General features: G+C 40.7%; 2 protein-coding genes across 5 annotated transcripts; one reads left to right on the top strand and one right to left on the bottom strand.

Annotated features, from left to right (window-relative positions):
• The first annotated feature begins 9 nt into the window (after positions 1-9).
• LOC133155028 (double-strand break repair protein MRE11-like) lies at positions 10-6,043 on the top strand. Of its 2 annotated transcripts, none has more exons than XM_061279972.1 (20): positions 10-110; positions 447-509; positions 796-928; positions 1,022-1,182; positions 1,259-1,346; positions 1,572-1,713; positions 1,788-1,902; positions 1,986-2,171; positions 2,244-2,415; positions 2,507-2,587; positions 2,655-2,784; positions 2,859-2,959; positions 3,056-3,226; positions 3,305-3,364; positions 3,431-3,584; positions 4,075-4,161; positions 4,230-4,294; positions 4,377-4,435; positions 4,574-4,667; positions 4,779-6,043. In XM_061279972.1, exons 2-20 carry the CDS (start codon positions 490-492, stop codon positions 4,818-4,820), a joined length of 2,061 nt encoding a protein of 686 aa, XP_061135956.1. In that variant the 5' UTR covers positions 10-110; positions 447-489; the 3' UTR covers positions 4,821-6,043. The 2 variants fall into 2 exon arrangements, with proteins under 2 accessions (XP_061135956.1, XP_061135955.1); XM_061279971.1 differs by having other exon boundaries at positions 4,072-4,161.
• On the bottom strand, positions 5,462-13,008 carry LOC133155030 (transmembrane protease serine 2-like). Of its 3 annotated transcripts, none has more exons than XM_061279976.1 (13): positions 12,857-13,008; positions 10,205-10,256; positions 9,977-10,120; positions 9,742-9,894; positions 9,526-9,652; positions 8,939-9,058; positions 8,406-8,449; positions 7,815-7,977; positions 7,562-7,728; positions 7,277-7,372; positions 7,062-7,204; positions 6,832-6,984; positions 5,462-6,746 (listed from the first exon to the last, which is right to left on the bottom strand). In XM_061279976.1, the coding sequence occupies exons 3-13, from the start codon at positions 10,086-10,088 to the stop codon at positions 6,735-6,737; spliced, it is 1,290 nt and encodes a 429-aa protein (XP_061135960.1). In that variant the 5' UTR covers positions 10,089-10,120; positions 10,205-10,256; positions 12,857-13,008; the 3' UTR covers positions 5,462-6,734. The 3 variants fall into 3 exon arrangements, with proteins under 3 accessions (XP_061135960.1, XP_061135961.1, XP_061135959.1); XM_061279977.1 differs by lacking the exon at positions 12,857-13,008 and adding an exon at positions 11,715-11,851; XM_061279975.1 differs by lacking the exon at positions 12,857-13,008 and adding an exon at positions 11,600-11,742.
• Between the last annotated feature and the right edge of the window lie 2,531 nt (positions 13,009-15,539).

The raw sequence follows: 15,539 nt of genomic DNA, 5'->3' as shown, positions 1-15,539 counted from the left end.
ACTTTAAAATAAAACTACAATACCCACAACCACGAAAAATGAAGGCGTGGGTTAGCTGGACTTGCCGGGAGTTTCACCGCATGTTTTGGTTCTTCTAATAAGAGTGCTTGGTGAGTGATTTTAATTTGTGAATATTTATTGCATTTCCACCATGCAAGCACGTTTAACAGCGAACACTTTAAAAGTAGGAGTTGAAAATAGTTTAGTTATAAATGTAAACATAAAGCTAGTGCTAGCAATTAGAATCGTCCTCGTATTAAATGTAGAACAGCCACTGTATAATCGATGGAAGGCTAATAACAAAGCTGTGCATTTGCTAAAGACATTCTTTAGTTAACTCTAATGGAGCTGCTTTCCATGAAACTAAATAGATGGACAGGTAGATGAACGCTGAAATCCCAAAGTATTTTCATTTAATTGTTCTGTTTTTATTGTGCTTTACACAGCAAGGATTTCAATCTCGTGTGAGCAGATCATTTTGTCAGTGTCATGTCTTCAGACAACGCCTTGTAAGTTCAATAAAAAAATAATCTTTATAAATGGCAGTAAAATCTTCTGTACTGTAATTGTGCTTGTCCTTTGTTAGAATACTGTTGCATCTCCGAATGGATCGTGTTTATATATATATATATATATATATATATATATATATATATATATATATATATATATATATATATATATATATATATATATATATATATATATATATATATATAAACACGATCCATATATATATATATATATATAGCATAAGTGCACATCCGGGACTTGACTGAGTGTTTATCTCTCTAGGGATGATGAGGACACCTTCAAGATCCTGATTGCTACCGATATTCACCTCGGATACCTGGAAAAAGACGCCGTCCGCGGCGGCGACTCCTACACCGCATTCGACGAGATCCTGAAATGTGCCAAGACAAATCAAGTAACACTCGCCTATTAATTATACTGTCCAAAAGGTATTCGTTTGCCTCCATGTTTTCACATAATTGAAATACGGAACCTTGTTTTCTTCCAGGTGGATTTCATCCTACTTGGAGGTGATTTGTTCCATGAAAACAAGCCGACGCGCCGATGCCTCCACACGTGTATCACTATGCTGAGAAAATACTGCATGGGAGACACGCCCATACACTTCAACATACTCAGTGACCAGACGGTTAATTTCAACACTACACAGTAAGTCCATTGGCATGTTTCCTTCCACGTCCTGTTCAATACACACCATGTGATGTTTTCCTCTATTTGTATTCAGGTTCCCCTGGGTTAATTATCAGGATGAAAATCTAAATATCTCCATTCCCGTGTTTAGCATTCATGGTAACCACGACGACCCGACCGGGGTGAGTCTCTTCTGTTACAGTTTGTAATAGCTTATCACTGCCACAATATGGCGGTAACGCTTTTTTTTTTAATCTATATGGTTTGACAAAGGAAGTTGTTCCCCTCACTTCAACGTAGTTCATACGTTGGCGCCAAAGCATTACTTTTACAACAGATATGGCAGGAATCACTGGACTCACAAGATTCGCATGTTTGTCGTCGAATGTGGTGTTGTTCTCTTGAAGGCCGAAGGTTTGTGTGCGTTGGATCTGCTGAGTGCGTCCGGGCTCGTGAACCACTTCGGTCACTCTCAGTCGGTGGAGAAAATTGAGATCAGCCCCATCCTTTTGCAGAAAGGCAACAGCAAGCTGGCTTTATATGGTCTTGGTATGTGTGTCGTTCCCAACTTATGTTAAAGTCTTGATGCGTTGTGTTAATGTATGCGTGGTGCGTTTTTGTAGGCTCCATCCCAGATGAGCGTCTGTACAGGATGTTTGTAAATAAGCAGGTGACAATGTTGCGTCCCAAAGAAGACCAGGACGAGTGGTTTAACCTGTTTGCTATTCACCAGAACAGGTATGGAACGACTTCATTTGCTACACTTTGACAATTACCACTCTAATAAATGGTTGCCCATCATTTTATGCCTTTGTGTCCAGGAGTAAGCACGGCCCCACAAATTACATCCCTGAACAGTTCCTGGATGAATTCCTCGACTTGGTGGTGTGGGGTCACGAGCACGAGTGTCTGATCGCGCCGAGCAGAAACGAACAGCAGCTCTTCTACGTAACGCAGCCCGGCAGCTCCGTAGCCACCTCGCTGTCTCCTGGCGAGGCGACCAAGAAGTAACAAAATCATACTCTCATGCAAGCTATCGTCGAAGGCTGCAGCGGCCACATCGCTCTTCTTATGTGTAGACACATAGGCTTGCTGAGGGTCAAAGGGCGTAAAATGAACCTCCAGAAGATCCCGCTGAAGACGGTGCGGCAGTTCTTAATCCAAGATGTGGTGCTCTCAGATTACCAGGATGTGTTCACGTCGGATACGCCCAATGTCGTAAAGAAGGTGGAGAGCCTTTGCCACGCCAAGGTCGCCACGATTCACAGCCCCATAATGTGCCGAGATCATAAATTCTTTATGTGCTGCAAATAATGTTTTGTTATCTGCGTCTGCATTGCAGGTCAACGAGTTGCTCGAAGAAGCCGAGAGGGAGCGACTGGGATGCCCGCTCACCCCCGAGAAACCGCTCATCCGCCTCAGGGTTAGCTCAAGCCGCTCCCAAAAAAACTCCCATCCACTCCTCTCTCACATATGAACCTTCTCCTTAGGTGGACTACACCGGCGGATTTGAGACCTTCAACACGTCCCGCTTCAGTCAGAAGTACGTGGACCGCGTGGCTAACCCCAAAGACCTCATTCACTTTCTGCGATGTAGAGTGAAAAAGGAGGAAGTCAAAGGTTAAATTGGATACTGTACACAGCAGCAGCGGGGTCAGCCATTTCATTAAATGCCCTGGATGTGTTCTCCTTAGATGAATTCAATGTCGACTACAGCAAGGTACTAAAAACGACTGCGGTTGAGGGGCTGAGAGTGGAGGACCTGGTGAAGCAGTACTTTGAAGCTACTGAGAAGGTGCAATACAAACCCGCAAAATAAAATGGAGTAAAATCAGCGCAACTTTTTTTACGCATCATTTTCTTTTTGAATGTTTTCCATGTTACCCCACAGAAGGTGCAACTGTCCCTCCTGTCTGAACACGGCATGGGCAAAGCCATTCAGGAGTTTGTAGACAAAGACGAGAAAGACGCCATCGAGGAGCTCATCACCTACCAGCTGGAGAAGACGCAGCGCCACCTCCAGGGCCGGACTGTGATCACAGAGCAAGAGATCGACACCGAGGTCAGCGCTCGGCATTTCAACGAAAAGTGTGTTCGGTGGCAGTAAACCAGCTCATAAGTGTGTTACTGTGTGTTTCAGATCAAGCAACTCAAAGAGTCCAAAAAGTCCACAGCGGAGGAAGAAAATGAAATCAAAGAGGTTTGTAAGCTGATCAACACCAGGCTGGAGATGTTTACATCCATTGCACTCTGCCGTCACTTTTAGGCGATTAACAGAGCCAAAGCTCACCGCTTGGAGCGTGGAGAGACCTCACTGGACATCAACATGTCAGACCCGCTTAGCGACGTGGATTCCGAACAGGACGTCGCACCTGCCAGAGGAAGAGGACGAGGGGCCAGAGGGCGGGGACGAGGGAGAGGTGAGTCCTCAGCTGATTATGCACAGGTTTATTTCCGTTTTTCACAATATGGTGAAGCCATGGCTCATAGGAAAGTAGTAATTGATCTTAAGGAAGATAAAATCAACAGGCAGAGAATTTAGGAAACAGTATGTTTTTAAATCTAGCTTTATTTGAGTTTGTTGAGTCTTACCCCTCCTAGACATTAGGGGGCGCTTGTCTTATCCACACCAGCCCTGTTCTTATTTTCTTGTGAGGTTTCTAAAATATTTGTGACTGTACTTGAATAAGATGTGCTGTATTCAAAATGTTGAATAGTTTGAAGTAGTCTGCCTATTTTTTTTTTCATAAACTTGACAAAGCTACATAATAAAAAGGACTTGTCACAAAGGAGAAAGCAACAATAGAAGATTACAAAAAGTTGTATAGAATATTTTTGATTTGAAATTTCCCCACCCCTGGGGATCAATAAATATTCAATCAATCAATCAATCAATCTGTCACCCAGCAGGTGCTAAAGCCTCTGAGCCAAAATCCTCCACCCGAGGAGCTTCCAAGAAGACCTCGATGACGAGCCAGAGCAGAAGCATCATGCAAGGTGGGCGAGATTGTGTGTTAGCGTTACATAGCATTCAAGTTTGACCTCCACTTTGTCCTTTTGTTCAGCATTTCAAGGACCGTCCCAAAGACCTTCTCGGAACACATCGACCGCATCTTATGCAGAAAATGATGTAAGGCAGACACTCCAGTCATAGTTCACATCTTGTGGGTTTTTTTTTTTTTAATATCATCTCTCCTCTTCCACTTTTTCAGCTAACCATTGATGACTCAGATGAAGACGTACCTGTAATGAAAGCTCGGCCGTCCTCCAGGTATTTTTGTTTTTCTTGACAAATCAGGTTATCAGTTTTCTTTTTTTAATCTGCACCATGCTTTGCCCTCGCCTCCTATTCCAAACATGCCATTTTAAACAGTTGGTTCAAATCAGCGTCTCATCTTTGTCACCTCAGAACCACGTTGTCATCATCGTCGTCATCGTTCATGCGTCAGGGCTCTCAGAGTCAGACGTCCAAAGGAGTGAGTTTTGACGACAGTGACGATGAGGTAAACCAGTGCTACGTTTCGTCTTCTCCACATTTCATAACCAGATAACTTTTGCTTTTGTTATTTTCCCACGCTCAACTGTTTGTTTGATTTTTTTCCCCCTTAATCCAGGATGATCCCTTTAAAGGCCCTGCCCAGCGTGCAAGGAGATAATTCTAGCTGCTTCCCACATGCTGTAAAAAAAAAAAAGGTCATGTTCTTAATGTTGTTTGGCTACACACTTAAGTTTAAACGCTGTTATGGATCTACAGGTATGTTGCTTTGAGAGCCTCTAAACTGCATGTTTTTCTACCGCTCCAAACAGTAGGATCATTAAGAGTTCTTAATTACATCCGTTTTAATGAATAGATAAAGCCGGATATAGTCTCACATTAAAAATGTTGCATACAAACTTTGATTTGTGTGTGTTTTTTTTTTTTTCTTCTTCTTCTTCCAAAAGTCCAAACAGTGGGAGTTAAATTGATCCCCGCAGAGGAAAGAGTTCCAGATAAGACTGAAAATTGCAATACACAGTTAAAGATGTTTTCAGGTTTCTACTTGCAGTGTGAAATCTGACCCGCAATGATTGTTTGGCTCCTTTATTGTTCATAGTTTATATAAGAGAACTGCCCTGTTGTCATCGGGTCAGGGTTGTGCCAAAGAGAACCAAATAGAATAAAAAATATCCAATTTCGTTAAGTTATCACTAAAGTCTTACTTTTTTATAGACATGACATATTTAAAACATAAAATATATATATATTTAAAAAAGTAACAGGTAAGTTATGTACTGAATGAAGTGTTTGGTGAGTGCATTACAATTTTGGCAAGTCTTTATTACTCACATATTTACAAAAAAATACAAATAGTAAGATGGGCACAGCAAAATGATCTCTTCTGACAACATCCGTTTTTCATTTGATATTTTACTGCTTATCACATAGCCAGTCTTATTTAATCACCAACTACTTCTACGACTATATTTATTTCATTTTGTATTCCTATAAGTGACTAAACCTTCAACGTGCACAGATATGAAGAAGTGGTTGGGAACAGATTATGAATATAAAAACCGAGTGAGTTCATGCTTCAGTGAGCTTAATTTCAATCTACTTGAATTATTTACCTGGGTGATGTCAAGTAATTCCCATTTTAGATTTAAAGTGCTTGGTTGAATTATTCTACTATATGCTAAAATGATGCAACTGAAGCATTGCCATCAATGATTTCAACCAGTGCATTAATAAAAGACATTAACCTGAATTGTTCCCGTTGTGAGACTTGATATCATATCATAGCTAGTGTATGATGTCATCATAGCACATACACAATAAATTGCAAGTCATTAAAGTAAGATAAGGGACATTCCAGGATTGGAGGACATTTGTGGAAGTTTCCCTGAGGGGAGAAAAAAAAAAAAAGCTAACTAGTAAAAAATGATTCCTAAATAATTCTCTATTGTCATTGCCTTTTGATGACCAACTTGCATATCAAATTTAACAAATATTGTGAATATTCTTTTTGGGTATGATTTAGGGAACAGTTTTTGTCAGTCTCTAATTGTTGTAACATTTTGTTTTAGAACAAATATATTTAAGATTATAGTAATCACCCTGAAATTATTAAAATAGACACAATAAAAACACTTGTAGCCTTCTAGAAGAACAAAAAAAAATAGTTAAATACTCTCTTCATTTTGCTTGTTTTTGGACAATATAATATATATGGTTTGTTACCTGTTTTATTTTTAATCAACAACAACAAAAAAAGTCATGGTAGTTTTTTTTTTTTACCCAAATTCTGTTCTTAAATTGTCCACCAATTCTAGAATGGCTCATTAGAATATTCAGTAGGCCTACGTCGAATGCTTGGACGAAATCTATGCAGACATTTATCTACCATAGTTTGTGCAGTTAAGATAATGTCTGCTTGGGATATCCCGTGCAATCCGGTGAATCACACATTCACAACCTGAAATAAGCATCAATGTACGTGCTCCTCATTCCGCATTAGTTTGTCTCTCGCCACTTGGAAACCAAATGTTCACTTGCGGTTTTGTCTTGCAGTACCTTGTCGAGTTTAACGTCATCATGGGTTTTTCTGTAAGGTAAAATAATAATCACCACATTTGTATATTCAGCTTTTCCAGCAACTATATCACTTTGTGATGAACTGTCTGCTTTACCTCCATGACGCTGTGAATCCAATTGAGCATCTCCTCCACATTGCTGTAGACCCCAGGACGCCTCTCCCTGGCACAGCCGACGCCCCAGCTCACCACCCCGATCAGGTACCATTTAGATGAGGTTAAATGCACCAATGGCCCTCCGCTGTCTCCCTGATGTGATGCAGCGCTCACATTTGAACTCATTCCATACAAAAATGAAAAAAATCTTGTTTTCATGCTGTGGTTACCTGACATGCATCCACTCTCCCCTCCAGAAAGCCAGCACAGATCATCCTATCGGTGATAGCACTTCCGTACACGATGGGGCTGGCACACTTGCTCCTTGCAATGAGAGGGATGTTGGCTTTCTGCAGGACTGGAGAAGTGTTCCCTGAAGGCAACGTGAGAGGATTATGAGCAATGAGGAACACACGGCTTGTTTATATTTTGTCATGAGAATTACCATTTTCCTCCAGGTAGCCCCAACCGGTTACCACCATAGAGGCCGAGGGAGAAAGGTCGAGGGCTTTTGGAGGAAGACAAACTGGTACGCGGCTCACTGGAAAATGTAAGCTGAAAATTACTATTTATTACTTTACACTAATGAAATTGACTAAAAAAATTTTTTTTTCTGTATTTGGTCAATATTTGATCTGACAGACACTTCAATAGGTAGACCTAAACAACTGCTCTAGCATACATGTGCCACTAGAGGGCAGCCATACGAGTCGTTGTAACAATTTCTTACCTCCCACGTTGATTGGACTAGCAAGCCTCATGAGCGCTAGATCATAATCATTACGAGCTGGGTCATAATTTCCATTCAAGATGATCCTGTCAACAGAAGAACCTCCCAGAGTCCCCATGTAGGTCTTCCCCGACACCACTTTCCAGCGACTCAGTTCCTTTTTACTGCTGCAGGGCCCACGATGAAAACAAAAAGGTGCTGGTGTGACTATGACGACATTGCCGAATGGTCACATGACAGCCCAAGTACTTACCCGGCGAAGCAGTGAGCTGCGGTGATCACCCAACGTGTCGACACGAGGGAGCCTCCGCATGTGTGCTGGCCGCCCTGCTGCAGGCTCACCTGCCATGGTGAGTCCTCTATGACAGCATCCGTACCCCCAACGATACGATTCTGAGGGTCCACCTCGCCGCAGTCTGACAAAAAACATGAGACATATCAACATGACGTGAAATGGACTCAGTCATATATTCTTCTTGCATTTCAATATATTCTCCTAATCATTTTCCAGTCAGTAAAATGAAATACCTACAGCGTCATAGTGAGGTGTGCAATGCCCAATCAAATTGTGAACTCTGAACAGTCTAATTATGACATTAATTGTGCTCTGTCAGGCCAAACCTGGTTGAACTAGTTTCTTTTCATCAGAACTTTTTGGAGATTCTAATGACGCACAAGATGTGCTCATTTGTGTGTTTGCTAAAGGCTTTGCAGTCAACAGTGGTGTGTATGCTTTGTTGGAGTCAAACCAGTTACACTTTGGAGTCAGCTTGCCCTGCTGTTTAAAAAAAAAAAAAAATCTAGAAGTCATTTCTGTGACTGCTTTTCTAAAAATAGTACCAACCTGAACAGGATAAAGAAAGCACCGCTTGGGATCTGCATGCACTCCTACAGGAGGGATAAAAATGATATCATTCAACCATACAATAAGTCACGTTGACCAAAACTGCTTACATCAATCAAACATTGAAGACCATAGACGTCAAGAACGGAACAAAAACTGCAAACTGTTTTTTTGTGCTGAGAATAGAAACTTGTTTGCGTGTCAGATAGCGAGGGGGGAAATCCTGAGCGTTAAACGCTAGAAGAGAGAACAACGACAAAAATAAAACGAGAAAATATGGTTTTGGGGCATAACAGGGTAGTATCGGTTCCTGTTTTGGTTTCATGACAGTTTCAAAAGCACTTCATATTTCAGAAGCACTTTACAGTCTTGGTTGGCATTTTCGCACCCGGTTTTCAGATGGTACTAAACTTTTTATCTTATCAAGAAATTTCAGACAACTCTACACAAACTTTAAGACAGTCGCTAATGGTTTGGAAGAACAAATAGTCCGTTGTACCGATGCCTTTTTCATGAAATGTAGATTCACTCACTGGTCAGCTGTCGCTTGGTGAACAGGCGTGTTTCCTGTCCCCGATCTGAGTGCAGTAAACGGTCCAGATTGCAGGTCTGATGGTAACGTGTTGACCGGGACATTGGTGCTGCGAGGTTTACTGCCAACAGAGGAACGATCCTGGCTTAGAGATCTGTTATGAGGTCAATCTTAAAAGGGAAGTCAACCTAAAAAAATGTTTTTACTCAAATGTGTTGTATGTGCTCACAGTAGTCTAAACAGTATTTTGATTAATATAGTGTTTGTGGAATATGTGTCACCCATCTCAGAGGCGGCCATTTTGCTACTAGCTGTCGACTGAAAATGACATCACAGTTGCCAGGTCTCAGGTTACAACCAATCACGGCTCACCGGTTATCTGAAGCTGAGTCGTGATTGGTTGTGACCTGAGACTTGGCAACTGTGATGTCATTTTCAGTCGACAACAAGTGACAAAATGGCCGCCTCCTATGATGCACAAAAATGATTTTGCTGCTTAATTCATATTCCACAAACAAATTAATCATAAAGAAAATTAGGGGGGATGACTTCTCCTTTAATCATTCTGACAATGCCCCTGATACTGACTAGGTGTATCCCAGTTGCGTGCAGGTCATCTGGGAGTATTTCTCGGTCCAGCCTTCGCTACACACGCTCCTCCACCCTGCGCTGGGATTGTACACCTGCAGGATGTTCTGACGGGTCATGAGGCGCACTGCAACAAAGGACAATCAGAACTTTTTTTTCCCCCCTCAAAGTTGTGGTGACGGACAAGCAACGATGAAAGTGGTTCCTTGGCTCTACCTGGAAATGTTGTGTTGACCTTGAGGCTTGACAAACATGTTTGTTCATCTTCTCCTCCCGTGCAGTCGTCCGTTCCATCGCACGCTTTATCCAAGGGGATGAACTTAAACGACTTAGTGCAGAAGAAGTACTTGCTGTCGATCAGCTGCTTTACTGAAAAGACGGAGATTTGTATCGAAAGAAAAGGTCAGGCCAATGTTTTGAAATCCTTCAAGCGTTGGAGACTGTGACTCACTAAAGTATCCCGCAGTGACCAGGATCCCCAGCAACACCACAACTGCTGCGATAGTCAACAACACCTTCTTCGTCTTAGACACCTTCTCTTTCTGAGTCTTTGAAGCCGTCATGGGCCTTCTGTGGCGACCTGGCCGTGGAGCCACTGCAAGTGAGGTAAGAGATAAACAGCAAAGTCGAAGCAAATATTCCTGTACGTATTTCCACGTCAGTGAATTAATCACCTTACCTATGTGCTTTGGGTTCAACGGTGTTGTGCTTTCCTCAGCCGACGGCGTGTTCTGACAAAGGAACGACAAATGAGTATGGACACAAAATTCTGTGTGTGGGTGTGTTATGCGTGTAATCAGTCTTTTGCGATTATTTATGCTCGGATGACTTCAACGGTTGTGTTTTCAAGTGGAAGGAAATTTAGACATACCGATTGAGTTTTTTAATTAGGTGTTCTACCTGGATTCATTATGTTTTGATTTGTGGGGGGCGGTTGAATTTTGTGACACTCCAACCCCTCCCACAGCCAACAAAAATCTTTCATTGCCAGAAGAGAACACTCCGAGATCTTCAGTACATTATTACATCCACGTGGCACAGGGTTCAGGCCGGTTCCGTAACGTTGCACATTTGCGACTCCAAAAGCGCAGGAGGTTGAGGGTCTATTTTGATAGCATCACCATCGTGAAACTTCTCTTCAAAAAGTAACCGGTATCGCTGGGATGGAACAGAAGAACCCTCTGGCAAGATATTATATGTCCCAGTTGCATAATTGCTAACAGTTGCTGTTGAGATTAGTCTATAGGTGGGATGGCAGCGTTGAGTAGTGATTGGAACGACTCATATTTTTAAAATGATCTGAGCAAACGTCCATAGAGCATCCCCAAATACTTCATAGTATTCACTTACCTTTTTAAATTAACCCATTCAATGCCAGTCCTGTGAAAATTAATCTATGACATCTATAGACGTCAATGGCAGTGAAAGAGTTAACTAGTTAGAAAAGTATTTTATGTATGTCTATAAAGAAAATCACTCGCAGTGTAACGAACTGTTTTGATTCAACACAACCGAATCAAATCGTCAAGATATTTGTTGAATCGTCTTTTAATGAAGGTGTGGCCGATGAGTTGTCGATTCCTTTGAATTTAATTAGCTTGGATCGTTTGGTCTTTAGAGCGCTTTTACACACTTACATGACTATCGCTACAGCTGAACCATATCGAATGGAATCGTATTCCCTCCGAATCGAACCGAATCAAATCACGGACTATTCTTGAATCATGAACCTTGCCTCGAGATACGTATTGAATCGACTTTAATTGGAGATCTCCATACCGTCTGATAATCACCATGTGCTTAGTAAAAACAGAAAAGTGCCGTATGCAAATTTCAACTGACAAATACAAATCCATAGTAGCATTAAGAAGGCACCAACATAACTCATGACTAACAAGTTAATAGCAGGGAGATGGTATTTTGTGAACCAGTATTTGCAGTTTTCACCACCGGGTAGAAACTTGCTGAGAGCACAAAACCCATCAGCACTTATGTGGTTTCCTCTTTGCGAACAAACCGGTTAATAAAGAAACCTTTTTTGTCAACAAATTTCAACATCTTGCTCGATACTCACCCACATGATGCAGTTCTCAGTCGCTCCTAAACCCTAAACCTTGTTCTTAGAACCTCCAGATTCTCACAGTTCCCCAAAAATGTTCCGTTCTCTCCCTAACCTCAACTCCAAATACCTGATTTGATTTTTGTGTCCCCCGCTCAGTGTGGACCTCCCTCACGTTGTCTTTCTTCAGCACTGTAACAGAATCCCACTGGAAGGGCGTCTGACTCGGGCCTCTCCCCGACCTCGTGCTTGCATAAAGTTCTTTGTGGCTTTCAAAGCGCAGCCGATTCAGAAAGCAAAAGACCTGTGACCGAAGACCTGCTGGCAAACTAAACAAAAACTATTCCAGGTAACCTGACACCTGAAGCCGCTTCTCTCTATCCTCTACCTGTGCGCCTTTTTTTTTTTACTTAAGTCCCTCCCATGAATCCACCCACTTCAAATCTTTCTCCCTCTCCCGGCAGATCGGACAAAGCTTTGTCTTTTTCAAACTGTACACCCACATAAATGTTTCTCACTAATTAGCATAATTGATCACCCCCCCACCCTTTGCCACCCCATATGAATCCAGGAATGCACAAGCAAACACACGGTTAACACTCTCGCTTACATCACATATAAAATTTCCCATTTTAGGTGTGTTTTCTTTCCTGTATTGTTTTGACTGTCAAATCAGCTGATATCAACTGCATGACTCACAATGCGTGCCACGTATCAAACTTGATTGGACATGCAAGAGAACCCCTGACTGTCGTAAACAGTCTTTTTTACCAGAATTCAAGTCACTGAACTTTAGCACCTTACCAACTTTATGGATGCATATTTTGTGGGCGTGCTTTGAATTATTTATCTGATCAACAGACTGTGGTTAAAAGAAAGCAATAAAACTGCCTGCAATAAAAACATGACGTGGATGTGTTTAGTGAGTCAAGCTTGTTAAACTCTAGTGACCTTGTGTAGGTGTTACAAATGTTACATTTGAGTTTTTATTTTAAATAGACTTTAACAAAAGCAGATAAAGATATCGTTTATAAGGAACATTTCTCGCAGCTGAATAATCAAGCAGTGCATAAAAATTAAAAAAAAAAATATATATATATATGTTTTGCAATCTAAAGACACAGCCCACTTAATTTATTTCAGCACTGACTCAAACGGCCCTTTGCCACGAAAATACTCAATATTCAACTGTTTTTTTTCCTTTAATCATCATAATTTCCTGGAAATTATGGGAAATATGCAAAAGAAGTGTATCTGCTTTCGCAACTTTACCTGTTATGTCGCTATCTGTTGTGGCTTGTCCAATCGCCATCCAAAGCTTAAATCTGTGAGCAAAAATATTCCCAGTTTCTTATGTCTCCTTAGGTGCTTTCAACGCAGATACACACCACACACACACACACATGCATAAAACACTCTTAACCGCAAAAAACACTTGACCAACATCTCCGTGCTCAGACATGTGTAATTGATAGCCACAAGAGGAAGTGCAGCTTAGTTTGAAAACGGAACTGGTTAATGATTAAAAACTCATTTCACCTTACCTGCCAACCAAAGAATGCACTGTTCCCACCCTTACTGTTATTGCAGTGTCACCTAAATTAACTATAAGTTTAACAATGAAATTGTAACAAGTTGTTCTCTAGAACAAGAAGAGCCGTAAATACACTAATTTAAAAAAAAAAAAAAGATTAATTAATTAAAACAAAAAAATGTTAAAGAAATTAATAAATAAATCATTTGAAATAAAAAAAGTTTAAATAAATACATTTTCAATTCAACCAAGTTTCAACACTGTTCTCATTGGTGTGTCAAATTGAGCATACATTTATATTCACTTATAGAGACTTTAATAATGTCATGGAACTTGATGTAAGGGGTTAATCATCTTTTTTTTTTTTCCCCTCACAGCGGCAACACGAAAGCTGTTTTGTAATCATGTTATCAGCTTCGCCCTCGCCTGCAATTGAAGGAATCTGCTATCAACTGACGAACAGGAAATATACTGCTGCATGTGCTCATCATGCAACCTCCACACATACTCTGACGTCATCTTTCAGGTCCCCGTATTACGGCTTCAAATGTGTAATTCTGTCCTGGAAACGTACTACCCCTCGATCGTGCAAAGATTATTTGTGTGCATACAAGCCTAAATCAAAAGCTAAAATAATAATGACGTTTGATAAGTGACTACAAATGAAGACGACACTGATGACAAGACTTCATTTTGAATTTTTCTACTGCGTTGTTCACTGAATTGTGAAATGAATGAAAACAAATACGTGACTTGTGTAAAAAAAAAACAACAACAACATCCACCAATCGCAACATCAATTCACTTCCCACATTATCTTCTGAAATGAAAAAGACGTCAACAACAAGGCAGGCAAACCGGTTTCCAAAAATGCCTGGAATGGGGAAAACCAACACGCACACATAAGATGTAGGTAGAAAGCACAGAAGGCAATATTCACTGTTGCTCTTTAAAAATTGATCTATTGCTTATTGGAGCGATACTTTTGCTAAAGTCAACCGAGGAGGGACGACAGCCAAGGGCTCACAAGGTCATCGGCTATGGGCAATCAAGGTAAGACGACTTTATTTATTTTTGGGGCTGCGTGACAACATTGCGTGACTCTTTGTCGCAGTTCTTAGATGTTCAACAAGTTTTACAGTAATTTGGGATTATTGTTATACAGAATAGTGAATTTTGAACACTGGATGATGAATGATGACACTAATTTGGTTTTACGATACAAATGCTCACTTTTTATTGACTAAGTCAGAGAGGTAACATTTCGTGTGTCTCCGTGTGTGTTGTCTCAGGTAGTAGGGTAAACTCTACAGCGGTGGGGGTGGCTGTGGGTTTTTGCCTCCTGGCCATCCTCTTCACCATCGCCATCGTGCAGTTCTGCTACAAGTACAAGTGCAAATCGTGCAAAAACTGCTGCAAGAAAAAAAGTGAGTGAGGAGGACGCCAGTCTCCTCCATTATGTTCTCTCAAGATCACCTCAAAAAGCTCCTTTTGTTGTTTTGTTTTTGTTAGAACCCCCGCTGACGGACAGAGTCCTCACGTGAGTATATTACACGAATAAGTGAAAATTCAATTTCGAAGTTAACGGATTGTTTTAAATTTTATTTCCACAGCACTGTCGGCTTAAAAAAAAAGTCGTCTTCACCTTTCACCATTAGTGGCTCCAAAAAATGACCTGTCACCTCTATGTCATCGGAAAAAAAAAAATCCCATGTGTTTATAATATCGAGATTGATGTTTGAAGGGATTTTTCCTTAAAAATTACGTGGACTCTTTGTGTCATGTGACCCAGTTGGACTGATGTTGCCTTGTACTGCAAACGCTACTGTATATAGACTTTCTGCCTGTATTAAAAATATGACAAATAAAAACAAAACAAATAAAACGGAATCACCACATTTAGTAGTAGTAATGACTTATGCTTGAGAATGCAAGCAACAGCAAGTTGTTCGCCTCCAAATCTCACACATCTGCTGAAATTTTGACTGGTCATGGAACTATGACTCATTGCTTTTCTCATAATATGACTCTGCTCGGCTGATTTAAAAAAGAAAAAAGAAAAAACTCCAAAAGGTCATCTCCTTCTGTTTTTAACCATTGCAAAAAAACAAAAACTTTTTTTCTTTTGCAGCAAGTTTAATGCTAAAAACATTTTGAACTCTTACAGATAAAGTCGCATATACATTTTAACTTTAAGTGCAGAATGAAAACTTTGAAATAAGGACTTGAAAACATACACGCTTGCTTGTGCATTGAAAACAACCAAATAATTTCTCTACCTTTGTCGAAATGTCGCTAGCCTAATGCTAACACACAATACAGAACTCCATAGACAGGCTAATGAATAGCATCAGTGTTTTGAGCAATGGATATTTGAACACAAACAGTTGAACAACACATTTAGACGGGTAATATAAAAAC

This window comes from Syngnathus typhle, linkage group LG6 (assembly GCF_033458585.1).
Source record: "Syngnathus typhle isolate RoL2023-S1 ecotype Sweden linkage group LG6, RoL_Styp_1.0, whole genome shotgun sequence".
NCBI classification, from domain to species: Eukaryota; Metazoa; Chordata; class Actinopteri; order Syngnathiformes; family Syngnathidae; genus Syngnathus; species Syngnathus typhle.
This window is presented reverse-complemented; position numbering and strand designations above follow the sequence as displayed.